Genomic DNA, 27,536 nt, shown 5'->3' with positions numbered 1-27,536 from the left:
AGCAGTCCAGCCACCTTCCCCAAGGTCCTGAGAGCAGAAGGGTCACATCCTTGAAGGGTCAGTGGGGAAAGGGTGGAAGGTCTGGGGGCCCAGAGCCACCCGTGGGGAGGTGCCGGGGGAGGGGGCAGAGCTCAGGTCAGCAGGGCTGAGTACCTGGGTCCTTCCCCGTCCTGGGCTCTGCAGTCAACAGGAAGGGATCTCCCAGTCTTTGAAGTCCCCACCTTCCTCCAGGTCCACAGAGCCAGGTTCAGCTCTGTCCTGAGAGTGGGAGGCTTGTCCTGGCACCCCTCCCCTGGCAGAGGATCTTGCAGGAATAGAGGAGGGCAGGCCCTGGAGGTCAGATGGCAGACTCCCTGCGGTAGGAAATATTGTCCAGCGGGAGGGTGGCTTGCATGCGCTCCAGATCCAGATGGCTACCAAACTCAAGCATCCGAATGATACCTGCCTCCTCTTTGGAACCTGCCTCCAGGCCCAGGCCTGCAGCCACGGCGGCTGCAGCCGCGGCTTCCTCTTCCATCTCCTCTTCCTCCTGGCTCATGAGGGCCAGCTCGTTTTCATAGCAGAAGGCACTGGGAGGGGGCGGTGGGGCGGGCAGCACCGTAATCTTGCTCTCCTGCAGCTCACGGGCAGAGCAGCAGGGCGTGCCAGCCACCTCGTAGGTCTTGTGGAATCGTGAGTAGTCCACCTTGTAGTGACTCTTCTCCTCAAAGACCACGGGCTCGAACCGGTGGCCCCACAGGATCTCACTGGCCAGGTAGGAACTGCGGGCCTGCGTGGTCATAGCTGTGGCCTCCACCATGCCCTCCAGGATAACCACAATCTCGAAGTCCTCCGACTCCAGTTCCTCCTTGCCCATGCCGTAGAGTGGACTGTCCTCATCAATCTCGTGGACGATGATGATGGGTGACACCAAGAAGATGCGGTCCAGGCCGATATCATAGCCCACGTTGAGGTCCCGCTGGTCCAGCGGCAGGTACTCGCCCTCTTGGGTCATGTAGGGCTTGATGAGCTGAGCTCGGACATGGGCCTCCACAATGTGGCTCTTGCGCAGGTTGCCCACACGCCACATCAGGCAGAGCTTGCCATCACGCACTGAGATGACCGCATGGTGGCTAAACAGCAGCGTCTGTGCCCTCTTCTTGGGCCGTGCCATCTTGGCCATGATAGTGCCAATCATGAAGGAGTCGATGACACAGCCCACGATGGACTGGACCACCACTGCAATGACGGCCAACGGGCATTCCTCCGTCACACACCGGAACCCATAACCGATGGTCGTCTGTGTCTCCACTGAGAACAGGAAGGCTCCCAAAAAGCCGTTTACATGCATGATGCAGGGTTTGGGTGCCGTCGGGGCTGCCCCACCATTGCCCCCCGGGCCTCCTGCAGCAGGCACCGAGGGGCTGGCCTCCAGGTCACCGTGGAAGAAGGCAATGCACCAGAAAAGGAGGCCAAAAAAGAGCCAGGAGACGAGGAAGGCCGCGGAAAAGATCATGAGCATGTAGCGCCAGCGTGTGTCCACACAGGTGGTGAAGATGTCCGCCATGTAACGCTGGGACTTGTTGCTCAGGTTGGCAAAGTAGACGTTGCACTGGCCGTTCTTCTTGACGAAGCGGTTGCGGCGTTTCCGCCGGGGCACGTGGGCCTGCCCGTTTCGGCTGTGTCCGTGCATGACCTGAGGCCGGCGTGGTCACCTGGGGAGATGCAGGGTCTGTGGAGAACAAGGGACAGGTGAGGCGCTGGGGAGGGAGGGGCTACTGTAAAGAGACCACCAGGCTCTCAGGCCCAGAACCATCTACACAGGACCTCAAGGCTTCCTTTGAGCCTCAGGGGTATTATGGCAGAAGGTCATTATTGAAACTAAGCCTAAGCCTGTATCCCTGAGGCTGACCCTGGACTGGGGTCTGCCCAATGAAGAACAGAATCCAGGTCCTAGCCCCTGCTGCTCAATGTGGCCCTTCCACCTTGTTGCTGTTCTGGAAGTTTCTATATCTGTATCTTTTTTTTCCTTCCTTTCTGGTTTTGGAGCAGGTCTTGACCATGTTGCCTTGGCTAACCTGGAACTCATTCTGTAGACCACGCTGGCCTTGAGCTCAAAGATCTGCCTGTCTCTGCTTCCTGAGTGTGGAACCAAAATGGTGCACCCCTATACTCTCTTCCTTTCAATATATTATCATCGCTGTCATCATCATCATTACTAGCGGGAGGTGGCACACTTGCCGTGGCGTGTGTCAGAGACAGAGGACAGCATTCAGAAGTCAGCTCTCTTCTTTTCGCCATGGGTTCCGTGGATCAGACTCACGCTGCCAGGCTTGCACAGTAAGTATCTATCTGTCAAGACACCTTGCCAACCCCTTTCTATTTTTAGTGGTGCCAGGGTTGGAACCCAGGGCCTTGGGCATATTGAGCAAACTCTCCCACAAAGCCACACTCCCATCCAGATGCTTATCTTGACTCCGTGTCCTGCATGCCCCAGCTTTGACCCCCCCCCCAATTTGCCTCCAAGTTTAGCCTCTGCACTGGCCACCTATAATGATTTTTTTTTATTCTATTTCATTACATTTCAGTTCCCTATCTGCATTGGTTTTGCAGATCCTCAGAGCTCCCTGTGGCTAAGTTACCACAGGGGTGAGTATACCCAGACGGGCTTCCATTGACCCCCCAGATTCCCGTCCTGTCCCCAGACTTGCTGGGAGCAGGCTAGGTGCTGACAGATTATCCGGTGTGCTGGTCAAGATGGAGGAAGGGACAGCCTGGCACTTCTGTCCTGGTCTGGGCACATGCAGCTGGCTGGAAGCGGGAGAGTGGTCTGCTGGGAAGAGAGTGGATCCAGACTCGGGAGGTGTCACCTTCCAGGAGCTCCTGGATGAAGACTGGGGGTAGGTGAGGCACTTGCTGCTCTTCTGTCCTACGCACCTCTGATCACCTGATCACTCAGTTTTCTTCTCCGAGTCTCAGTTTCCTCATCTGCATCCTACCTTACAAGACCCTGGAAGACAAAGCCCCCACCCTGCTGCTCCCCACTTGCTCGCACCTGTGAGAGGCAGGCGGTGTGCCTGACTGTGGTTGCCAGCAGTCCCAGCAGAGGTTTGTCACCCCCACGTGGTGTGTCCACCAGCTGGACTCACATAGAGGGCACACTGTCTTCTGTGCTCCCTGCCATTGAGGTCTGAGTACCGGAGCCGCTGGAGCAGTCTCAGGCCCGGAGGCCCACAGGGCCAGGACCCAGCCTGGGTTTCTGATAACATCTTGGCCTAGAATTATATAAGTCTGGAAGCTTCTATTTTCTGTTCTATTCTTCCTGGTCTAATTGTGCATCTGTGGCAATGTTTACACACTTCCCTGGTTCAGGACAACTTGGTTGCCGCAGCAACCGGTGCACGCCAATGCTATAATTTAGATATCAACAGCCCTTTCCCCTGCCTCTTTCTCCAGAGTCTCCCTCTCCCTCCCCCAGGCCACCCTACCCGACCCTGCTTCTCTCACCCACCCCACCCTAAAGGGCTCCTTCAGTCAAAGTAATTTGCCATGTGATTTGACTGGCCCTGAGTTACCTGACCTGGAACCTTAGCTTCTTGGGTATGGGCCAAAATTCAGCACTGGTCCTAACCTTCAAAGCATTCAATAGCTGGGGTTCCCTTGCTGTGTTCCCCCATGGCCTTCAACTCCTTCATCTGCACCAAAGACACAGCTGAGGGACACAAGGTAGCCACACTCAAGACCCCTGTTTTATAGGTAAGGCCATGGAGCCCCAGACATGGAAAGGAGCCATTGAGGGTTTCCAAAGGAGGCAGGGGGGACTGCCCTGACCAGGTTGTTCACACCCTGATATTTGGAAAGACAGGCCTTCGGTTCTTTGTTCCTTTTCTCTAGAGGGGCCTGGAGGACTGGAGCCAGGAAAATGTAGGTAGTAACCTCACCATGACGAGCTCTGAAGCACAGCCCACCTCCACAAGAGAGGCAGAGGACAAGAAGTGACACCTGTGCCTTTGATGAATGTCCAAGGGCGGGGGGTCCTGCCAAAGGCTGCCTCCCAAGACGCAAAGGACAAGCCCCCTGACTGCTGGTAGGACCAGCTCACTTGTGCTGCAGACAGGGCTCATCGTGGGGTCCACCCTCACAAGGGAGCCTGCGGTGAGTAGTTGAGAGAGTTCCTCTGTGGCTCTAGGCTATTGGAGTGTTCCGTCTGATTAGTGGGTGAAGATGAGGGCGCCTCTGCCAGTATCAGCCTTGAGTCTTTTCCCCTGTCCATATTAGGTACTCAGCTCCCTGGTCAACACGCACTTCCCAGTCTCCCATCACCTGCATTATAGTTCTGCAGGCCCCTCTGCCTCTTTTCAAGACCCCCGCAGGTTTTTGAGGCCCTCCTGTGCCTGCCTCATGATGAACTTTTAAAGCTTGCCCATCCCAGTGCTCAGGAAAACTGGCTCCCCAGATTGGTCCCTGCAGGTACGGCGAGGAGTAGTTGTGGGCACTCAGTCCAGCCTCCTGCTCCCACAAGCAGCTGCTATGGCCATTACATCAACAGGGATGTGACGCTCACCTGACTCTACAGTGTAAAGTGTCAGCTGGGCATTTGTGCATGCGCTAACTGCACAGCATGGGGCTTCTGGGGGAAAGACACAGAAGCTGGAGGGAACACTCAAAAGAGAGGGGGGATACAGACGACAGGAGGGGACACAAAGCACGGATCACCATCTTCCTCCTCTAAGTAGAATTTACTTTGAAAAAAGAGGAGCCCTGCTTGTCCAGGCAGATGCATGACCCCAGCCCGTACTCTCCTGGAAGGCCGGGGACCAGTCTCCATCCTGTCCATCAAGTGGACTAAAGGATGCTGGGCTGGGTGAGAAAAGGAGGCTGGACCCTTCTGCAATACCCTGTGGAAGGTCCCCAGACAAGCCTTTCTCTTTCCCAGCCTTGTATCATTCCCCAAGCCTGGGACCACTCACCCTCCATCTTGTCTTGGGCTTTTGGAGGTGATGAAACTTGAAGAAGACAGTAGAAGCAGGGGAAGGTGAGGCAGCCAGGGTTTCCCACAACCTCCAAGAGCATGCTGCCAGTCCAGCAAACTGAGCAGGGAGATGGGGACCTGCCTTACTCAGACTGCATCCTGTGGTATGTCTGGTGGCAAAGGAACCCCACAGAGTAGGGGGACAACCATTCCAGTCACTCACCCACACACACATCCTGGCCCCCCATGACAGAAAGAGTGACCAGATGCTGTGAAGTTACCTCCCGGGGAACCTCCCTTTGGCAGATGGACAGGGCAGTGGAAGCCACGCTTGGGAACGGCCAGGCTGCCAGGGCGTTTTATCCTTTCATGAATCTTCTAGGTCACTGTTGGTGAGACCCGGGAGGTACCGGGATTCACCGAAGGTCTCACACCTGTCTCGGGGCCCTGTCTCTGAAGCATTGGAGAGACAGAACGCCCTGGAAGTACAGACTCCACACCAGGCGTGGCCTGCCTGTCTCACCGAGGTAGCGCTGTGTCTTTGTTCAGCGAACGTCTATTTATTAAGCAGCTACTGAAATGCGAGGGGGTTCTGGCTGCTGTTCCCCATCTGGGGAGATGAGCCTGGGGCTTGCACAGCAGAAGTGGCAAGGTAGGACTCCCACTTAGGTGTGGCACCTCTTGGCCCCCAGATCACCTTGGCCCCTGGCTTCTCGCCTCTTTCATCTGTTGTAATACTGTGCTCAGACTGGTTCCTCCAGGGTCAAGGCCTTTGGTTCTCAAGTCACCGGTCCCTCCCTCCCTCTCCCTCACCACCCCGCCTGCCTGCCCTTCAGGCTGCCCCACCTTCTCTGTCTCTTTCACCCCCATTTAGCTTCAGATCAACTATGAAAACGACCTGCTGGTTGCATCCATATGCTTGAGATGGCAAGACCCAGGCTCTCAGCCTCCATGACAAGACTCTGCCTTCGTTTCCCTGCCTGCACGCGGAGGCAATGGCCAGGGCGCTGACTTCAGCAGGCCAGCATTGGATGATTTTGAGAGCCAATGCACTGAGGACACACCTGAGAGGAGGAAGGGCCCTCAGAGTACTGCAGGTAAAACTCCAAGGGTGACATGTTGGTGGTGACAGAGACGCAGTGACTCGGGGACCCAGAACAAGATCTGGGAGAGAACTTTTGGCTTGACTTTACCACATAGGGGCTCTGGCCTGGTTCACCCACTTCTGTCTGCAAAACAAGGACCCTTCACAACTCCCTGGCAAGAGGGGACATGTGCAGGCTGTATAAGACAATGAAGAGATGGAGTCCCTTGCTGTTAGTCCCCTGAGCCTCAGGCAGGCAGGGGGAGTGAGGTCCTGTCTCCAGAAGATGGGCAGATTTCCCTTGGGGAAGTGGGGAATTCATGCCCGCAACTCCTATCCCCACCCCTGAGATCGCAAGACTGACCTAACTCCAGCTCTGAGGCTCCCAGGCTTAGACTTGATAGGTGGGGAGACCTTTCCAGTCCAACACATGGGCCTCTGCAGCGAGAGAGGGATTCGAGGCTCCAGGCAGCTGAGCTGAGCTTCTCAAGGAACACATGGTAGAATAAACCTTTAGTCTCAGCACTCTGGAGGCAGAGGCAGGCAGATCTCTAGGAGTTTAACGCCAGCCTGGATTATATATTGAGTTCCCAGTCAGCCAGGGCTATATAGTGAGACTGTCTCAAAAGAAAAAAATCGTGGGGGCTGGAGAGAGGACTCAGAGGTTAAGAGTACAGACTGTTCTTCTAGAGGACCTGGGTCAATTCCCAGCACCCACATGGCAACTCACAACTCTCTCTAACTCCAAGATCTGACACATGCAGGCAAACACCAATGCAAATAAAATAAAAGTAAATAAATTACTAAAAGTGAGGAAAAGAAAAAGAAAAAAGAAAAGAAAACAACGTGGAATGGGGACAGAAAGGCACAACCCTTTGCAGGTTTCAGGTTCCTACCCTGTTCCTCTGACCCTGGATAACCTGATTCCTACATCTCCATCTTTCCTTCCCAATGTTAACACCCCAAATCTTTATCCTATGTGGACACAGTGCACTGGAGGCCAGAGGACAACCCTGAATGTCATCCTCAGAAACACTGTCCACAAGCTGGGCGGTGGTGGCACACGCCTTTAATCCCAGCACTCGGGAGGCAGAGGCAGGCGGATCTCTGTGAATTCGAGACCAGCCTGGTCTACAAGAGCTAGTTCCAGGACAGGCACCAACGCTACAGAGAAACCCTGTCTCGAAAAACCAAAAAAGAAAGAAAGAAAGAAAGAAAGAAAGAAAGAAAGAAAGAAAGAAAGAAAGAAAGACTGTCCACCTCCTCTGTACAGGGTCTCTTACTGGCCCCAGGGCTCAACAAGTAGGCTGAACTGGCCAGCCAGTGAGCTCCAAGCATCCTCCTGCCTCTACTTCCCCAGCACTGAGGTTCCACGCACTCCATGCCACCACACTCAGCCTGTTGTGTGAGTTCTGAGGATTAGACTCAAGTTCTCACGCTTGCAGGGCAAGCAATTAATTGACTGAATTTTCTCCAGTCCCTCCAGACCACTTTCTCTGTGACTTCAGGCCAGACACGTCATCTCTTTCTTCTTTGTGCACCTCATCTATATGTAAAGCTCCTTATGGATCTCCCTACCTAAGAATGTAAAGACAATAAACAGGATTGCACAGAGCTCATGCCTGCATACGGTAAGGGACACATTTGAGAGTGTATCATGCGGAGACGGAACACTCCTGCCCAGGGTTCCAAGGAGGAATCTCAGATACAGAATCTAGGACCCACCCACACTCACCCACAGCACCTCACTCAGGGTGTCATCCTCTGTCCTGAGAGCAGGGGCCCCAGAACCAAATCCCACAGTCTGGACTCAGCCAGGCAGGCTCCGGAAGATTCATTCCCAGCTCATCCTCAGCATCTCCACTGGCAAAAGGAGCAGAATGACACATTCCTACATGCAGGGTGGCCCTGATGTCACCAGAATGCACACACACAGTGCAAGCCACGCTGCCTTCCCCTAGACTCTGGAATCCCTCTGCACGCCACCCCTCCCCCTGGCCAGCACTATCATGTTGCAGGATCTGCACTGAGCATTTAGCAGGCATTCGCTCTTGAGCAGGAGCCATTCGGAGTGCTTTGAGCTGATCGATTCCTCTCAGCCTCGTGGTGACCTCAGAGAAGGTACCGTCATTATTCCTGTTTTAGAAATAGAAGAATGAAGGCACAGAGGGTTTGCAACCAGCCTGAAGTCCGAGGCCAACCTGAGCTACCTAGTGCTATACAGTCCATCTTGGACTCCAGCATCTCTGAGGGTCACGCCCACCTGTGAGATTTGGCTTTAGGCTGGCCTCCAGGTATGGTGTAGGGGTAGGATGGGAAGCAAGAGGTGACAACGGTGGCCTGGAACTGGAGAGAAAGAAGGGAACTGGGAACACTCTGGACAAAGCCCATAGGGTTTGGTAGTGGGCACCCAGACAACAGAGTAGGTGACCTTCGGCCCTGAGATGGACCTGACCTCTAATGGTCATTGGCTGCCAGGCTCCAGAACTCCTGGATGACCATGTAGAGCATGTGGCCAGGTATGAATGGATAGTGGAGAGAGAGGGTCTCAAACCTTCCCACAGCCTCATAGCTGAGAGCTCAGGCTGGCTAACCCCCTGACCCACTGAGCCCGCTGAGCTAGCTTGTTTTCCCAAGGCTGAAAAAAGATCAATGGTGAACTAGAAGAGCCCACATCTACCTTGTCCCTATCATCCGCCTGGGTAGGCTTGAAGGCCATTGTCTATTACCCTCCTACATCACCGCTGTCCTGCCCCTGGATCTCAGCTTGGGTGGGGGTGGGGAGGCACACGGGTTGTTCCTTCAGTGCACAGGCTACCCCAGCAGGGACCACTTACAGAAGAGGAACCAGCCTAGCACGTGACTGCAACCTCAGCACACGGGAGGTAAACACAGGAGGCTCAAGAGTCCAGTGTCATCTTGGGGTACTGATAGCATATGCCTTTAATCCCAACACTTGGGAGGGAGAGACAGTCAGTCAGATCTCTATGAGTTCAAGGCCAGCCTGGTCTATATAGAATATTCCAGGCCAGCCAAGGTTACACAGTGAGACACTGCAGGGGGGGGGGTTGGTGGATTGTGAGCAGAAACGGTACAAGAGGACGAGCGGAGGGGTGGGGGGATTCAGAGCTAGGCTGGTGCCCCACTCTGCCTCCTCCCTCACTCTGGGTGGCTCTGCCCAGCCAAGGGCACCAGGGCACTGATGACTGAGCCATCTCACAGCTGGAGACCATCACGCAGTCACACAAGTCACATACAGGCGAGGAGTGAGGCAGGCAGCCTTCCTTGCTGAAGCACAACTTGGAAGGATCCCAGCTGCCCATCTGCAAGCGAGCTAGCAGCACCACGCAGCCATGGAAGCCAAGGAGGCAGCACTTTTGGGAGCCTTCTGGGTCTGTGAGATGCATTTAAGTGGAGAGAGACAGCAGTGGTGAGCGGCGGCGAGTAGAGTCACTACCTCATGTGAAAAGGGAGAGGAGTTTATAGCTACACACATTTGCTTCTCTCTCTGCTCGCTCACTCGTCTGGATGGAGACCCAGGAAGCTGGTGACACTGACTGCTTCTCGGGAGGGGAAGCAGGTGGCTGGGGATGGAGGAGGGAGGAGAATACTCCCTGCCTTCTCATTTGTCTTTTAATTTTAGAACCATATGGGTGGATCACCTATGGAAAATACCCATGCATTTTAAAATTAGCATTGGACATATGTGTGCTTGTTGGAGGGGTCACGGCATCCTTAAGGTCCTCAACAAATAGTAAGATCCCAGACGGTCCAAGAACACATCCCCCAGGGGCTGTGAGGCCTTGGGCGACATGGCTTAACTTCTCTGAGCCACATTTCCAAAATGGGGGAAAAATAACCCCCACTCTCCAGGCTGCAAAGGTGACCAGTGGAGGGCGAGGGGTATAAACTGTGAGTGCAGAGGGCAGCCACCCTAGGTTGTAAGAGGCAGCTGTCCTGTGGTACTCATGTATGGTATGCCTGTGCACGTGTGTGTGTTCTCCTAAGTCCCACTACTGTGTGCAGCCCGTGGAGGCCAGAGGTTGACATCAGCTCTCTCTCCAGCCCCCCTCTGCCTTAATTTTTGACAGAGTCTCTCACTAAACCTGGGGCTCGATGTTTCGACTGGACTGGCTGGCCAGCAGGTCCCAAGATCTGCCTGTTTCTTACCCTCCTCCCCAAATGCTGGGGTTACAAGCACACTGTCACACTCTGCGTTTTACACACAGGGTCTGGGGATCTGAACTCAGGTCCTCATGCTTGCATAGCAAGCACTTTACCTACCAAACCATCTCCCAAACCCATAAAAACTCTTCTTATAGGGCATGACGTGTGCCTCCCCTTCTCCCCTCCACCGCCTGGGGCTCTGAAAGAGTCCCTGAAAAGTCCCGTTCTTGCTCCTGACTCCTTCAGGCCTGAGAGCCCCTCTCAGGTTGCCTGGCTCCTCCCACTTCTATAAGCCACATACCCTGGGGACATGGGCTCAGCCACCAACCACCACCAGCAGCCATCAACCTCCCTCCGTCTTTGACCTCCCTCCTCAGCTCCTCTGCAGTCATCGCCGTCCCCCCCTCCCTAGCCCGTGTGCACCCTGTGATCTCATCTAGTCCTGAGCCTTAAATACCAGCAGTCCCATCTCCTTCAGAGCAGACTCACTTTGAGTGTCTGCTAGATGGCTAAGAGGTACCCATTTCCCCCTCTTCTCCTCGGTCTGTGAGCCCTCCCAGGGCAGTTCAGGCCTAAGCCCTGTGCTTCCTTCACCCCAAGAATATAAGGGCAGAGAGAAAACATGTTCGGTGAACACTATGGCTAGCCACCAGCCAGGCTCTGGTTCTCATTCCAAGCTATGGTGGTCCTATTATGTCACAGGGGGCTGAGGAGCAGGCCCACAGGACTAGATTTCCATGTTCTGCCCAGCCACAGCCTCAAGCCCAACCCACAGCCTCCTCCTCCTGGCCTCCCCAGTCAAGGATTCCTATTAACCCCCCCCCCAGCTATAGTTTTGGGGCTCCTCACATTCCCCGGGCTGAATTCCGACCCCAAAAAAGGTTCTGCTCTCACACAGACCCTGCTTCCTCAATTCCCTGCCCCAACCCTTGCCACCCTGCCACACAGCCTTTCTCCCCATCCCTCCAACGTATCAAGTTGTCCTGCCTGGGAGCCTCTGCACTGGCTGTCTCTGTCCTTTCCACTGAAATTCTGTGGCTCGTTAGCTCCAAGTCCCCTCCCGCTGGAGTTTTGATTTAGAGGCTCTAGGCTCTAACATGTCCTGTACTTTCTTGATATATCCTCCTCTTCCTCACAGCCCTCTGGACCTGATGTCATTGGTCCATCCGTTTTGGGCATCCTTGACTGTCCACCCTGAGTCCTGGAGCCTGGCATGCAGTAAACGCTTCACACACAACTGACAAGGGACAAGGACATGAGATCTGTGCAGCTTGTCATAATTCCCGTGAAGGGCCTGAGCAGGGCGATGTCACAGAATGTGACAAGCTATTTTTGATGCTGTAATGAGGGAGCAGAGGTGGCCCCGAGCACAGACCAGGAAGGACCTTCTGTGCCATTGCACCATAGGACACGGCACAGTAGCTGTGAGTAGAGGAGACGGGACAGGACAGTTCAAGTCTCGGGCCTCTGTTCCACCTCCACAGAACTGGTCCTGGAAGTGCTGGGGAGAAGAGGGGTAACAGATACTCTGGGCAAAGCTCGAGGAACCATGGCTTGGAAGGTGGGGCAGGGCTTAGGGGAGAGGGCATAGCAGACAGAGGCTCAGAGGGTGAGGAACTGTGGTCACTGTTTGGCAATAGCCAAGGGGACTGTGGCTAAAAGAACATCTGTCTGCTGAGTGTTGAGTGCTTACTCATTGAATCTGACCATCTCCCACCAGCTCCAGCTAGCCCATTCATTCATTCATTCACCACCTAACAGTATCCTGAGCTGGCTCAGCATCTGCTTTCCTGCCTGTGTGTCTGCGGCTGTGCTCTGGAGGCTGCACTTGAGTACCCACTATGTGCTGTGGGCTTGAGTACCCACTATGTGCTGTGGGAGAAGCAGTGAGTTCTGAGCTGGCTGTGGTGGCACACGCGTCTTTAGTTCCAGCACTCAGGAAGCAGAGGCAGGCAGATCTATGGCATTTCGGGACAGCCTGGGCTACAAAGTGAATCAATGATTCAAGAAGAAAAAGACACGCGCTCTGAGCAGGCCTACTTAGCTCAGATCTTGTGAAGTGTCTTGTTTGAGGACAGGATCCAAATAATCTACACAGTCAGGGGCTAAAGAAGGGTCCCTGGGCCAGGTGTGGTGGCATACACCTTTAATCCCAGCACTCAGGAGGCAGGTAGATCTTTGTGAGTTTGAGGCCAGCCTGGTCTACAAGAGCTAGTTCTAGGATAGCCAAGGCTACACAGAGAGACCCCGTCTTAAAAAAAAAAAAAAACTAAAAAATGAAAGGATCCCCGGAAAGATATACAAGTTCTAGAATGCAAAGGAAGGTAGGCAAGACAGAGCTTGGAATTTGGCCCAGGCAGGACTAAGGGGACAGTTGGCTGCAGGGGACTGGAGACCCAGGCTGGGTCGACGGCCATGCATAGGAGAGGAGGATGCTCCAAAGCAGAGCAGTAGCTTCCCAAAGGCTTTGGCACTTGGGTTCCCAAGAGCAGAGGGGCCTGGGAGAAAAGGAAGCCATGTATCTATAGCTTTAGGATCTTTAGCCAGGCCCAAACAAGAACCAGAGTAAAGTAATGTGTTGGGATAAGGTATTATTAAGCACACACGCATACACACGCACACACACACACACACACACACACCAGTGACCATCCTAAAATACTACTTACCCTCACACATGCCTTGTGTTTTAGTGTTCTACAAGCCAGGCCCTGCCTGTCACTTGATTATTGATCTCACTATGTAGCCCAGGCTGGCCAGAACTCATCACATAGCCCATGCTGGCCTTAAACCTGTAGCGATCCTTCTGCCTCACCCCATCCAAAGGGTTGGGATTACAAGCTTGAGCCACTACACCCAGATCTTCCCTTCTGTGATGTTAAAAGCCCCGCTCTGAAAGGTGATGAGGGCTGAGAGCCAGCACCTCTCACAGTGAAGTCTAGTGATCCGGACCTGTTGTCACAGCTGCTGGAGGGGCTGAGGCAGACAGAGGACAAAGTCAAGGTGACCCCAAAACAGACTAGTCCAGGCAACTTAGTGACACCCTGTCTCAAAACAGGAAGTGAAAGAATAAAAGGAGAGCGTGGGGAGGAGGGCTAGGGATGCAGACAATGTGCCTGAGGCCTAGGGTTCACTCCCTAGGATACCCAAACAAGCCATCAGGAACACTACAGGAGATGCTGTGGGCTCTGGAGACAAAGGCACAGGGACCTCGTTGACCACCGTGTGGATACTTGAGGCAATAGGCTGTCTGGAATGCCTAAACTCCAGTCCTCATGAGATGAGTCCCTTCCACTGCCCTGTGCCGAGACTCTGCTACCCCTCCCTTGGCAGGTGCTGGTCAGTGGCTGCTCACAAACCTAGGACAAGCAGCCCACTTGGCCACAAGAAGTGAGGCACAGCTGGTTAAAAGGTTCATCCGAGGACTCGGGGCAGCTCTGAGATGAGACCCTGGCCTCTCTGCCACCCTCCTGTTCAGTCACTGTCTGGTGTCTGGGGGTGGTGGCCCTGGTGCCCAGCTAGGACTTCTCCAAGGTCAGGTGGCCCTGGAATCTGCAGCTGCATGGCTTGGCACCCTCTCAATGTCTTATTCCCCCCCCCCCAAGCAGGTCTGCAGACAAGAAAAGAGAGCTGGGGTGCAAGGGCAGAGCTTAGCAGGCATTGGGGGGATAGGCACTAACTGACTGGATACAAGGTATCTGGAAAAAATGGCTTCTGTCTGTGTCCCATTCCCCTCATCCTATCTGTTCCCGGACCAATGGCATCTCAACAGGGGCCGGGCAGAGAGGAGTTAAGAGATGGCGTGGCACCAGCCCCACAGGACACCTGGTTCCTCCTCTCTGTTCCCTGCCATCCCTGCTCCAGAAACAGAGAAGGCCACAGGGGAAAAGCTAAGCGCACCTCACCAACCCATGTCTGCACTAGTGGTCCCGGCTTCCCTGAACTCAGAGAGCCTCCCAGAGTGACAGTGGCATGGTGAAGGTCACAAAGCATTGTGAGTGGCTGAGCCTTCCTCCTACCGTTGTGACAGGGTCTGCTTCTTCCCTTGTCTCACTTGTACTTGCCCAGGAGTACTTGTGTGGGGGAAGAGATACGGATGGAGAGGGGAGGGTGTCAGGGACCCTGGAGGCCCTGAGGAGCAGAAGGAGGACCAGCCCCACCTCTGCCACCTTCACTAGGCAAATGCTTGTTTGATGCCAAGTAAAGCTGCGTGGTGTCTGGGCCAAAGTCCCACGTGAGTTGCTAGAGGGAGGGAAGGCATAGGAGACAGGCCTAAAATTGAGGTGAAATTCCTCCTCGGCCCAGTCCCCAGCCTTTGTCACCCTTTGTCAGTCTCCATACCTCTGCCCAGCTAGAGGCCCCCCAGGCCCCCCAGGCATCTCCAATCCATGCTCTCAGTGGTAGGTCGCCATGACGACACCACCTCTCACAGCAGAGCTCTTAGTGGGCAGGGAAATACAGTTCACCTTTCCTGGTAGCTCGCAAGGGCCTGATGATGTCTCCCGGGGGCACCTTACCTCACTCTTTCTGCTGAGGCCTTGTGCTGGCTAAGGACTGGCCAGACAGCCACAGGGAAGAGTCTGGTGGGGAAGGGCAAAGAGAGAGACACGGGGTGGGGGACGGTGCCCGGTTGGGGCTTCCAGGAGCTGGCACATATGCAGGTCCTAAGGACATACCTGTGTGGCCTGGGACAAACTCTTATTACCATGCTTCCGTTTTCTCACCTAAAAACAGGGTGCTGTGCTCACGGGACAGAAAGTCCAGCACCTTCGCTCACTCCCTCAAGACAGTCTACAAAGGCTGGAGAAGTAGCTCAGTTGGTAGCAGGCACGAAACAGCCCCCAACATTAAGCCAAGCACCACGGCTCACACCTGTGATCACTCAGGAAGCAGAGACAGGAGGATCAGAAGTTTGAGGTCTTTCCGTTGCATACAATCTCTCTGTCACCAAACACAGAACCATCATTCCAGGCAAGGCTTTTGCGCGCACCTGCTACACACAGGTGGGAGGCGGCTGTAAGAAAACTGTGGCTGCAAGATACCCACAGTGGTAGTAGCCTAGCCTCAGAGCCCCCCATTTCCCTGGCTTGCATTTCCTGAAACAGAACCATGACCTCAGAATCAGCCAAAACTCACATGCCCAGTCCCATAGGTTCCCAGCGGCCATGCTCCCTAAGGGAGCCTCAATTTCCCCTTCTGTGAAGGAGAAGTAACCATGCCTTATGTGTGACAGCTTCACCCAGGAACCAGAGAGGGCAGTCTGTGGGGACGGTTCTTGCACAGGCCTTTGGAAGCAGGAGGTCAGGATCCAGAGCCAGCCGGAGCGTGAGCCCCCTGCCCCCACGCTTCACCCCACCCACCACCCATGAGCGGAGAGCGCGCCTGCAGGAGCGCGCGCGCGCGTGTGTGACTCAGGCTCTATTCATAGCTGAGCTCCGCCAGCTGCAGTGTCACAGGCAGAGGGGCCTCGGCCCATGTTATTATTACAATTACCATGTGAATTAAAAGTTTGAGCAGCGATCAGCCCACGTCGCCAGGGAAGAGGGAGCAGGAGAAAAATAAAGATGAAAAGGAGAAGAAGGGCTGAGCCTGGAGAGCCCCCCACCCCCACCCCCCAGCCTGAGGAAGACTGAGTCCGCCTGAGGAGACTTAAAGGTTATACCAGCCCCCAGGGGTCCTGCCTGGCCCTTCCAGGGCCCAGGGTTCTCGTGAGGAAGGAGGAGCATTTAAAGACCACAGCCAAGTGGCAGTTACTTGGGGAGAGGTAGGGACAGGGGGTGGCAATGAGATTTTTCTTTCCAGAAGTTTGTCACTTGACTGGGCAGACTAAGCTCAGAGAGGGCAACTGAGTGACCAAAGGTCACACAGAGAGGTACAGTCAGGTTACCAGCTTCTAGACTGTCTCATGAGGTCTCTCACTCCGCATCCCTAAACCTTATCAGGCCATGATGCCGATGTCTGCTGGTGGTCTAGGGTCAAGGCACGAGGGCTATAGATAGGACCTGCCATGCCTGCTCTCTCTGCTCCGTGGAATGACAGAACCTGACCCTTCTTCCAGAAGTCCTAACCCAATGCCATCAACATCTCGGGATTCTGAATCCACATCCACATGTCATGTCACCATCCACCCAAGGTCCCTTCCCCTCATCCACTGGTGCAGAGGACCGAGTCCCAGGCTAGAGAACAGGCTGCCCAGAATGCTGAACTCTGGTCACCTCAGGCCAGCTCAGTCTTCCCGTCTATAAGTTGAGTTCCCCCCAGTAGTTGTTAACTGCGTCTGTCTCTATAATGGAGCCCCCAGAGGATCCCTGAGGGGGCGTTGGGCTGTGGGGGCGACTAGACCATCTCCTGCCAAACCCCAGCCCAGGGGAGGAATATTTTCCACTCTTTCTGGGGAAGCCCCAGAGACGGCCCCCAAGAACCATATCCATCCAAACTCAAACCCAGCCCCTCCATACTTCCTGGCTGTATGACCTTGGGCAGGTAGCACAGCCCCTCTGGGCTGCAGCTTCTCCATCTGGAATACAGGGACAGGACATCATCAGTGGAGGACTGCTGAGAGGAGTAAGCAGGAATTCGCTGCTGCCCCTAGCCTCATACCTGGGCAGGCAACGCACCTCCCAGCTAGGCAGCAGAGTGGTATGCACGGCCTCCTGGCACATGTTTGGGAAACAGCACGGATTACCGAGGTGGGGATATCATTCACAGTCACCCAGGAGGTAAAAGTCACCAGGTAGAAAGGCACTGTCTGATTAGGAGCAGGGAGCTCACTTGCTCGCCAACCTTGGGTAAACCCATCTTTTTCAGCCTCGCGGGAATAACAGGCCATTTGGCTGACTCAGGACAACTAACCGGGCCAGCTCAGTCCTTGCCATTAAGCATGTCTTCCCATCTATAAAAATGAGTTCTTCCCCAGAGGATCCCTGAGGGGGTGTCATGTTGTTTGGGGGTGACTAGATCATCTCCTGCCTAAAACTCAGTCAGGGAGAGGAATATTCTAGAATGGAATATTCTATAACGGACCATAACCTTTTAGCTTAACCCTAAATCCAGCTTGTCCCTCATAGGGACAGCCTAAGATTAGTGTTAAAGGAATCCCTCACATACAAGTAAAGGATCAGAGCAAAGTCCTTGATGGTGGAGACTGGAAGGGTGGCAGGAAAGGAAGAGGAGGGGCTAGAGCCAGAGCTTGGCCTTGGGGGCTCCAGATCTGCCTGTTCCCACAAGGGGTCATCACTGTGGCCCCAGGACCCTGTTTTCACTTTTGCAGAATTACAGCGTCAGACCAATGATATAAGCACCAAGCCTCTGCGTGCTGAAACCGTCCTCCCACGCCACCTGTCCTCATGGTGGTGAGGCTGGCGGCTCCCCCACCTCTGGCCATCATGTGGGAGGGCATAGGGCTCGCACAAATCTGTGGCTTTGGAGCCAGGGCCCTGCTCTCTCTCCTGAACTACAACTCCTGCCCAAAGCCCAAGTGGTCACCTTAAACATTCCACCATTCCCATTTCACAGGTGAGGAGATGAGGCACAAGGAGGGAAGCTGATGTTCAAGGTCACAGGATCCCTCCTGGGGTCCTGAAATATCAAAGTGACAGAGGGCACCTCCTCTGGGCGAGGTGGGGGGAGGGTGAGGCGCGCGGAGGGGGGGGGCAATCGCCAATACTACAAGTGGCCAACACTCACTATACAGATGTGGATTCTATACAGGGGAATATGTCCAAGGTCACATGGCCAGGCAATGACATGTGGGGTCCTGAGAACTCTCAGGTCTCTCCTAGCCAGGGCAACAAAAGCAGGGCATGACTTCTTGCCCCAGTCATGGGACCTCCCCAGGATTGGAGTCCTTGTCCCACCTCAAGGTTCTGCATGGCCTCCCCTATATTCCCCCCTACATCTAAGATTAGGGTAAGAAGAGCAAACAAGAAACAGGCAAGAAAGTTAAAGTCTGGCTGCTGCCCTTCTGCTCCCAGCCTGGCCCGGTCCTTGGTCCTTCCCCTCCCTCCCCCAGTGCAGGGGGATCAGGCGCTGATGTAATGCACTCGGCTTTCGTCCCCGTGCCAATCTCAGAAGAGAGACGACAGATTGCGTGAGCCAAATTTGGCATCCTAGGGGGAGAGGCATGAAAAGTGGAGATGTGGAGGAGAAGAGGAGCCTGGGGAGGTACCAAAGAAGCCCCCCTGTTCAGCAGACCCCCTGGGTGTCTCCTCTTCCTCTGCCTACACCCCATTCTTCCCTAGCCTTCCCTGGTCTGCATCCCCTGCGGGCCAGCCAGCCTAACCCACCAGGGACCCTCCAAGCCTGGGTGCTGCCAGTCCACCCTCCCCCACCCCGACACACTGCTCCAGCTCCATTCCCACCGCTAGTTTCCTGGTTACCATGTTGCTGGTTGTCATGTCGCTTACATGTCCTCGTGACTCAGTGGTCCCCGCAGAGGAGCCCCCTCCTCCTCACACCCCCCTTAGCGCTCGCCCCCGCCTCCCCCAGATCCACATTAAGAACCAGCCCGCCCTGTGTGAGCCCACACAGTTCCTCCTCCCCCTCCCTCTCATCCTAAGCCCCGAATCTTCCCACAGCATCCCAGAGTGACTTTGTCCTCCGATCCACAAATGTCTCTTGAGAACCCGCAAGCCTTGGCTTTCTTCGCATGCTCTTCTCAGGATCCTAACACTTCGTGCAAGACATTGACATCTCAATGAAGCCAGGGCTACCCTCCCATTTTCCACTTGTACAAACTGAGATCAGAGAAGCAAAGCCAACTGCCCAAGGTCACCCAAGCAGAAGCCCACGGACATTTCTGTCTGACCTGTCACCTCTATGTTTTTATTCCCCTCCCCCCGGAGTTGTTTCTTCAAGGGTGACACAAGGATCATTAGGTACAGCTCCCAAGCTCCAAGTCCCCCCTCTAATGCCTAGACACCTCTATTATTGCCAGTCTGTATTTCCAGCCATATTCTTGCCACTCCGTAGCTACTTATTTTCCCTCAAAGTAGAGGAGTCCTTGCTCCTACCTGCCCAGCCTTTTCTCCAGCCTACCAGTGCTCTGCTCACAGAGCTCAGGGCCCTCCACTGGAGGTCAGTGGGGCAGGTCTGGTGTTCCCTTTCCACAGTTGTGTTGGCAGAAGCTCGGGGAGCATAACTTGCCCAGTATGCTAGTTTCTCAGCTAGCTGGGCTCATTTCCGAAGCCTAGACCGAGTGATAAATGAGGCATGATGCCCAGTATGGAAAACTCCAGAAAGAGACCCTTCTTCCAAAGGGAGAATAGAACTAAATGCTCCAGATTCAATCCTCCAGTCTGCAGTCCCATGGTCAAGCAGCTGTTGCTCCTACCATATTGCATGCAGTCTGCAGTCACTTGCCCCGACTGTCCTGCTTCCCCATTTGTTCTTCTCATCAGAAGCCAAGTCAAGCCTATGCAGGGCTCTAGGGTCCCTAGAAGTCCTGGAAGGTGCAGGACTGGATAGGGGATGGGGGTGGAGAGTGCATTGCATCCCTGGGTCCAGGCCCTCTCTGTCAGAGGCCAGACACCCCCTCTGGCTCCAAGCTCCTTCAAGCTACCACTTGGTACTCTCCTGCTCCTGAGGCCCTGTCAGTGAAGGCCAGTCACCCTGCTTCCTGGTGCCTAGAGGGCACTGCTGCCCGCTTCACTGGGCTACCTCTCCCTGCCCTGAAGTCTGGGTCCCCTGCATAGCTTGTGTGTGTAAGAGTAGCAATAGGCTGACCCTGGTTAAGGGACATTCTGCAGGTGTGTGGTGTGGGGGGGAGTTCTCCCTGCCTGGAGCTGAAGGTATCACTCACTGCTGTGCTTTCCCTATTCCCTCCTTTCCCTGCCGTCTCAGTTTCCACCACTGTAAACCCCTCTCCTAACCTAGGGTCATCTGACACAAGGCAGGTACTCAACACAGCAGAAGGGAGATTTCTGCCATACTCAGAGCCATTCAGAGACTGCAGGTGGGAGGTGGGAAGTAGAGACATCCCCTTCCCATCTTGCTGCAAGTCACCTGCCTCGCAGCTCCTGGCACGGAGGTGGGCGGGGGCAGAGAAGGGGCATCGCTAGGGCAGGAGGTCAAAATCTCTTTCATCCAACTCCTTTCTTTTGACAGCTGCAAACCATAGGCGATGCTCGGACGGCCAAGTGGACAGAGCACGCCAGCTCGGGGAAGTCACAGGACCACAGGGGACCTTTCAGGACCGGGGTCAGAGAGATGAGTGCAGGGTGGGTTATGGCCAGAGTAGCAGGACAAACAGACACTCCCTCGGCTAGATAGACAGTGGGAAGGACTCATGGATTGACAGCGCTCACGATAAGCGAGCCCGAGCTTACCCTGGGGCGAGAGATCCGAGAAGGGTCTGGGCAGCGGGTGGCCGCTACATTCCCCGGCGAAGTCCGGCGGGCGGCGTCCGGGGGCGCGGGGCTCGGGGCTCGGGCGCCGCCTGCCCGCGATGTCGCCGCTGACCCGGGCGGCCGCCGTGAGTTGCGGGGTCTCCGCGCCGTCCCGCACCGCTTCCTGCGCAACTTTCAGCGCTGCCCCGCGCCAAGAGCTGGGCGCTGCCCGGGCGGCAGCATCGTGAAGCCCGGGCTTAGGTTGTGGGGTCCCGGGGCCCAGGGCGCCCCGCCGCCTGCTGTTACCCACAGTCCCGCGACCCTCTCCCTGGGGTCGCCGAGTTCTGTGACCACCTCGCGCCTGCTGCACGGTCCCCGCCGCAGCGTCTCAGTCCCGCCTCTTCTCCCGCAGGGTAGTGGACCTCGTCGCTGCTCTCTGATCCCTGCCCCGGCCCAGTCTCGCCCCGCGAATCGGCCGGCTGTGTCCTTCTCTGTCGCGGTCCCTCCCACTCCCGCCGCCGCCCCCTCCGTCTGGGACCTGGTCCCCGCCGCGTTCCCGGCTCGCCCGGGAGCCCGAGCTCCCGCCGCCCGCGGCGCGCCGAGAACTCCCAACTCACAGCACGCACCCCGCTTCGGAGACTTTCGCCCCTCCTCACACGTGACCCGCGCCCCGCTGCGGAGGCCGCGCGCCCCGGCTTCCAACCCCAGGCAGATCCCGCCCTGGCCCTCCCGGTGCGCCCAGCCCACGCGGGTAGGCCACTAGCTCCCGAGACCGTCTCGGGCAAGGGTCTTGGGGGATGCGCCGTCCCGTTCTCGCCCGGATCCTTTCCGGGTTTTCCCGCTCGCTTTGCCGCGCTCCTCCAGGAATCCGTTCCGAGGCTCCGCTCCTGGGTTTGCGAGTCCCCCCAGGGGTAGGTGGGAAGGGTTCTCCGAGCCCAGGAGAGGGTAGGTGGGAACCGGTCCAGTTAGGGTCCAGGTGGTCCTGACCCTCTCCTGGGAGGTCTGTATTCATTCCCGAAGCGCTATCATTTAAGGGCCCTAAGCATCCCCAGTTGAGGAGATAGAGGTCGCTCTTTTGGAGGGAGCCTAATAGTCACCTAGTCAGTAAGGCTCCAGCCAGTTCAGAGACCTAGGACCCATAGAGGTCCTTAAGTTCGCAAAAGGTCATCCAGTGGGGTAGAAGTCAAACAAACCCTAGTCCCTGTTTTATTCTTCATCTTAAGTTCTTTCCTTTTTTATTTATGTGTGTGCGTGCGCCTCTGTGTGTGTGTGTGTATGTGTGCCACGTGTGTGCAGGTGCCTCTGTGTGTGTGTGTGTCTGTGTGTCTGTGCACTACACTGTGCAGGTGCCTGTAAATGCCAGGAGAGGTTGTCAGATGCCCTGGAACTAGAACTATAGGCAGGTGTGCGCTAGCATATGGGTGCTGGGAACTTAACTTGGGTCCTCTGCAAGAGCAGCAAACCTCGATGGAGCCAGCTCTCCAGCCCTTATTCTGCTGTCTTGATAGAAGAGGATTCAGACCCTCCTCCCCCAACCACTTCCAGAGAGCCCAGATCTGGGACCCACACTCTGGAAGCACCTCCCAGTCCCCGGGGAGCCAGCCAGCCACTTTGCTGAGCATGTGCCACCTTGATCTAGCCTCCTAAGGAAAAGTAAGAGGAAAGCACCCCTGTGTGCCATAGGAGTCTAGATCAATTGCAGGTAGATAGCCAACTGAACCTGCTGGAGTCTGGCCATGGAGGACTAGGCCCAGAGTAGGAAGGAAGAGCTGAGTTGGGGCTACAAGCTTGTGGAGAACTGACTGAGTAGCCAAGCTCTTTGGCCTCCTCTGCCAAGCAGACCTTCCAGGACAATTCTACCACTACATAGACCACACAACCATCTCTTCTCTGTGGGCTCTCCCTGTCTCAGTATGGTACGCTGTCAGGCTCCAACACACCATATATTCACACAAATCCTCTCATTCCCACGGATTCCATAACGTACCAGATGCCTTCACACCTCTCTCTGGCTGCATCCTGTGCTCCCCCTGCCTGAAATGCCCTCGGTCTTCTTTGCCTTTAGAGCCTCAGCACCACTTCCCAAGACACAAGCAATCTAGCACCTATTCATTCAGTTGGCTAGCCCTGGGGACCCAGCTATTACCAGCCCTTAAGGCAGGCACAAGTATGGTTCTTATTGGATAACTTTGGAAATCTGACCAACCTGGCTTGGAGAGCACTTAGAAGCTGTAATAACCTTTAGTGAGATTCTGTTTAACCTGTCTACAAACTGTGAGCGCTGACAGGCCGTTGAAGGTAGGTGGGTGCTGGCAGCAGGTGCTCATGGCTGTCCCGCGGGTGCCATCCTCAGCACTGTGGACCTTCGCTGTGCACAGTGTCTGTTCTCTTTGCCAATCTCCCTCCTTACCCTGCTGTGCCCTCAGGCAGATAGCCAGGACTACTGATGCTCCCTGGTGTGTGTGTGTGTGTGTGTGTGTGTGTGTGTGCATTGACTCCCACTCTCCAGCAAAATAAGTGCTCACTTAGCAGCTGATGGATGCCTGGTATCTACTGCACCTCTGTGTGAACTGAAAGTGGCAGGGCAGGATGGAGGGAGGGACATCTTTCCTCCCCTGGTGGCTGGCTGCCCTGGGAGTGGTGAGTGCAGGAGAAAGGGTAGACAGGAGGGGTACACAAAATCAGGGGTAGCTACATCCACCACAGCTGCTCTTGCAGGCTATGTGTCCCTCACCAGGTCACCAGGCAAAAGTCTGAGGGAGGGACGGGGCTCCCTGGATGGACTAGGGTAATGCTGAGTCCCCGGAAGGCTGCAGGGCTGGAGCTAGGTAATTAGAGATCCAGGGACCCCAGGAAATAGAGTCCTCCTTCCACCATCAAATAAACACCCATGTGACCCTGGGCAGGTGGTCTCTTCACCCTGGGTCTTGTTTTCTCCCATGTTAAATGGGAAGCAAAAGACACCTCCCCATTTTGAGCAATTGTTTTGAGAATGATTGAAAGACCTTGTCACAGACCATGGCATGCATGGCCCAGTAGCTTATGCCCAGTTTGATATGATAGGTGGGATGCCTGCCAGTGTGTGTGTGTGTGTGTCTCGCGCGTGAGCGCGCATGTGCATAAGTGTGTGTAAGGGTCTTGGGGAAAGAAAAGAGAATGGCTTATGTTAGCACCTGTGTCCTCCTTGGTAAGTTGTTTGTCTTTTGGGGGCCAACTTCAGAGGCCTCGTCTGGAATGGGTCGGGCTTCTCCAGAGAGCAAATTGACTTGTTTTCATCCAATATAGAAGCCTGACTTGTCAGGGTAGCCTTGACAGGGTGGGATGGATGGGGCAGGCTCCAGACTCCGCCCATCAGTCCAGCACTGCTCCAGGTCTCTACAAGAACTCTCTGCTTCAGGTACTCCTCCAGCTGGGAGGCTGAGGCGCCACATTGTTGAACGCATAGCTTCAGTGCCAGGGTCAACTGTCCGGAAGAATGGCCGTTATGCCGAAGTGTGTCCGTCTGTCCGTTCATTGTGCTGCAGCCCCTATTTTATCTCCTATCTGACTCTCACAACTCTGTGAGGCTGAGGCATGGACTCTCAGACTCTCACTTCCTAGGTACAGAGAGGAAGTGGTCTGCCTCAGCTCAGTGGAAATAAGCAAATGCAGAAGCCAGGACTGGAACTGGGTTCGGCACCTACCTAGGTTCTTTAGAAGGGTTTGTCAGGTTGGCAGAGAGCTTGCTAACCCCACCTACTCTGGGAGTCTGCTCAGGCCTCCTGGGTCCCACAGTAGCCTCAAAAGCCTGTGCAGAGAGCTGGGAAGGATGAAGGGTGGAGGGGCTGACAGGTGGCAACAGTTGGGACTTGGGGTGCACTTAGAAATATCAGAATTACTGATCCCAGAGGGTTGGGGGGGAGGGGAGAATGTCTCTGAGAGTCTAGCCAGCCTATTCTACAGATGAAGCAAACTGAGGCCACCCAGCTGTTTAGATGAGAAAGCAGATCAGAACACAGCTGGCCTGCCTCAAAGCACCACAGTCCTGACAGCTCCAATTGAAGAGGTCCAGAGTAGGGAAAGGGCTGTTGGGGGCCCAGAAGGCCAGCATCCATGCCAGCATGCCAGCCCTTGGGATGGAAGACTGTAGGGGTCTCTCCCACCCTCGATCCCCATCCTCACCCACCGCCCAGCACTCAGTCACCAGGGTGGAATATTTTAGCACCTATAGAAAAACCGCCACAGACGGCAGTGGCAGCTGTTGCTAAGGAGATGCTCCCAAAATAGCCCCCCTCCGCCAACCTTTCCTGCTGCTGCTCCTGCTGTGGGGAGGGGAGGAGGCCAGGCAGTGAGGGGTGTCACATGAGCCCTGGCCCCAGGCTCACCCATCCAACATAGCCTCTGGTGGCAACTGTGGCCACAGACCCGAGCAGCCACAGGTCTGTGGAGGGAGCAAGAGGTGGCCTTTGCCTGCCCAGTGGCCACACCACAGTCCTTATCTGGGGAAGAAGGTCACCAGGTGAGCAGAGGAGGGAGGGAGCCACCTCTACTCCCAAGACCCTCAGCACACCCCCACACCACTCCCATATACACAGCACCTAGGATCCCAGCAGCTCCACACATCTACTCAGGCACACCATGAGCACAGCCCACACAAGCCTATCTGGGGATGCATCCGCACCAGAAAGACACACATAGATGCCCGGTAAACACATATGCCAGGAATGAACAACACACACCACATGACACTCCACACAGCCATAAATACACACATTCACATATACAGACTCACACATCCATCCAAAGTGCACACACACACGAAGGCCTGCCATGCCAGGCACACAGACACACACCCATGTATATTGTATATACTTCCCCTACACACACACACACATACACACACATACACGATACACATGCTCATAGACACAACCATCCAAACACATGCCCAGCACGTGGCTCACAAAGGACATTTGGTACCAAATGGGCTCTGTCCAGGGGGCAGGTCCTGGGCTTCAGACAGCCTTAATGAGAGAGAACTTGATCTGTTCAGTCACAGAGGAGGGGGACAGGTGAGTGAGTAGGTGGAAGGCCATACTTCTACAACCCCTCTACACCTGGGACACACAGAGTCTTAGATCCCAGGAGACTGCCCTGGGCCTCTGTCCACGGGGAGAAAAAAAATAGAGGGGGACTCACCTGCAGGCTTGAAACCTCTAGGCATGGAAGGTTCTGAGACCCAGCGTCAGAGTGCAGCTGGCTGTCACAGAGACTGCCCTTGGGGCTGGAGTGACCAGGACCAGAACAGAAACGAAGATGGCCCTTGGCTTGTGCAAGGTACTTTGCAGTTCGACAGCTTCTTTTAAACTTGGTGGTTATTTCACACACTTGGCGAGAGCTACTCTCAGACATTGGTGGTAATGTCCCATCTCCTAGACCTGGAGAGGAGTGGGGACTTCAAGACCACACAGCAGGTTACTAACTGGGCTGGTCTCCAACTGGTTCCTCTTCCACTTGTCTGCACAGTTCTCTTTCGGGATGGTGGCCACCAAGTGCAGGTCCTGGCTTTGCCCACTTCACCTAGTGATGCTGGGGCGCAGCCCAGCCCTCCGTCTTCCCACCTGGAAAGCAGGGAAGGAATTCCCAGGCGGCAGCCGGCGACCACAATGAGGACAGGGTGAGTGGGAGTGGCGTTTGCCGGATGCCCTCGGGACGCCAGCGCGAGGACGAAAGGCTGCGTCGCTTCCCACTTCACTTGGCCAGCGATCTCTCTCCAGCCTCGCTCCGTGGTCGGCTCCAGAAATCCAGGCTCCAAGTCTTGGCTCGCGCCTTGTCACTCGGGAGACGCTGGGAGCGGCTTACCGTTGCCGTGGGAACCCCGCCCGGGCCAGGCCCCGCTCACGACTGGGGCACCAGGCTGGAGCAGCCACGCGGACCACGGCGTTTGGGGGTCTCAGAAAACGACACCTGTCCCTAGAGTAACTCTTCAAGCGTAGTGCACACACCTCAGAAACACAGCGTACAACCCACATCACCCCCGCACGGTCAATTCCGAGCACTTCCAGCGGCAGAAATCTAACGTGCCAGGAAGGCGCTGTTTAGCGGGAATTACCCTTTAAGACTGCACGGGTTCCGTGTTTCCTCTCGAGTCCGCTTTTTGGGCCCTCTTTGGGATTCGGTTTCCTGCGAAGGGACTCGAGGAACTGACACGTGATCTTTACCTGTTCTTTGCAAGGCGCTTTAGACACTTGGCTGACTTTGGCCCTGTGACCAACCCCCGAGTTAGTTAAAAACAAAACAAAACAACAACAAAATAAAAACAAAAAACAGGTCATGGACATGAGAGACTCAATAGTTCAAATGGGTTGCTTCCAGGCTGATACAGCCGGAGATTCCCAGCTCATCTCCCTAGGCTGAAGTTCCTCTATTTCTGCTTCCCTTTGCGGACCTCCTTTAAAGAGCAATGCAGACAGGACACACGGGGACAGTGGGTCACAGCCTATCTTCTTGTCCCTAGGCACGTCTTTACTCCCTAGAACCCTCTCGCCAGGTTTTTTTGTTCTTGAGGCAAACTCCTACTCAAAACTCACTTGCCTTGACACTTTCCTTGATTACAATCCTGCTCACAACTTTCCTTCCGTGAGCAGGAGGCTTCTGACTTCATCCCCAGGGTCCTACACTGTTTGTGACAAGTCCCTTCCTCCCCGCTGGACACCCAGAGAAATCCTGCAGACTGTGTTGGTCTTTATTTTCAGTCCTCAGGGCGCCTGGCACGCAGCTGGTCTTCAATAAATATACTTGGCACTAGAAGTGGAAGGGAGGTTTCACAACCTTGGCTGCCTCATCTGTAAAATGCCATCACCTGCCAGGGATGGAACTTTTGGGACACCTGGGGCCCAGCTACAGGGAGAGAAAGGTAGCTGGGAGCCAACTCTGGCTGGCTGTTTGAGACTGTGTCACGGGGGTCTAGGAATTGTTAGTGAGTCTCAGAGCCCCCAGAATAGGTTCTCCCTGCCTTGTGGGCCTCTGC

At 55.2% G+C, this 27,536-nt stretch overlaps 1 protein-coding gene across 2 annotated transcripts; it reads right to left on the bottom strand.

The window, feature by feature from the left end:
* On the bottom strand, positions 1-26,530 carry Kcnj4 (potassium inwardly rectifying channel subfamily J member 4). 2 transcript variants are annotated; one of them, XM_057792020.1, is made up of 2 exons: positions 25,706-26,530; positions 1-1,711 (listed from the first exon to the last, which is right to left on the bottom strand). In XM_057792020.1, the coding sequence occupies exon 2, from the start codon at positions 1,670-1,672 to the stop codon at positions 338-340; it is 1,335 nt and encodes a 444-aa protein (XP_057648003.1). In that variant the 5' UTR covers positions 1,673-1,711; positions 25,706-26,530; the 3' UTR covers positions 1-337. The 2 variants fall into 2 exon arrangements, with proteins under 2 accessions (XP_057648003.1, XP_057648002.1); XM_057792019.1 differs by lacking the exon at positions 25,706-26,530 and adding an exon at positions 20,528-21,114.
* Between the last annotated feature and the right edge of the window lie 1,006 nt (positions 26,531-27,536).

The sequence above is a fragment of the Chionomys nivalis genome, chromosome 17 (assembly GCF_950005125.1).
Source record: "Chionomys nivalis chromosome 17, mChiNiv1.1, whole genome shotgun sequence".
Lineage (NCBI taxonomy): Eukaryota > Metazoa > Chordata > Mammalia > Rodentia > Cricetidae > Chionomys > Chionomys nivalis.
Note: the sequence above shows the minus strand (reverse complement) of the source record. Positions and strands in the feature narration are given on the sequence as shown.

What these genes read in the sequence shown, in the direction of transcription:
- Kcnj4 (XM_057792020.1), bottom strand. Translation starts at nt 1,672, where the DNA reads ATGCACGGACACAGCCGAAACGGGCAGGCCCACGTGCCCCGGCGGAAA.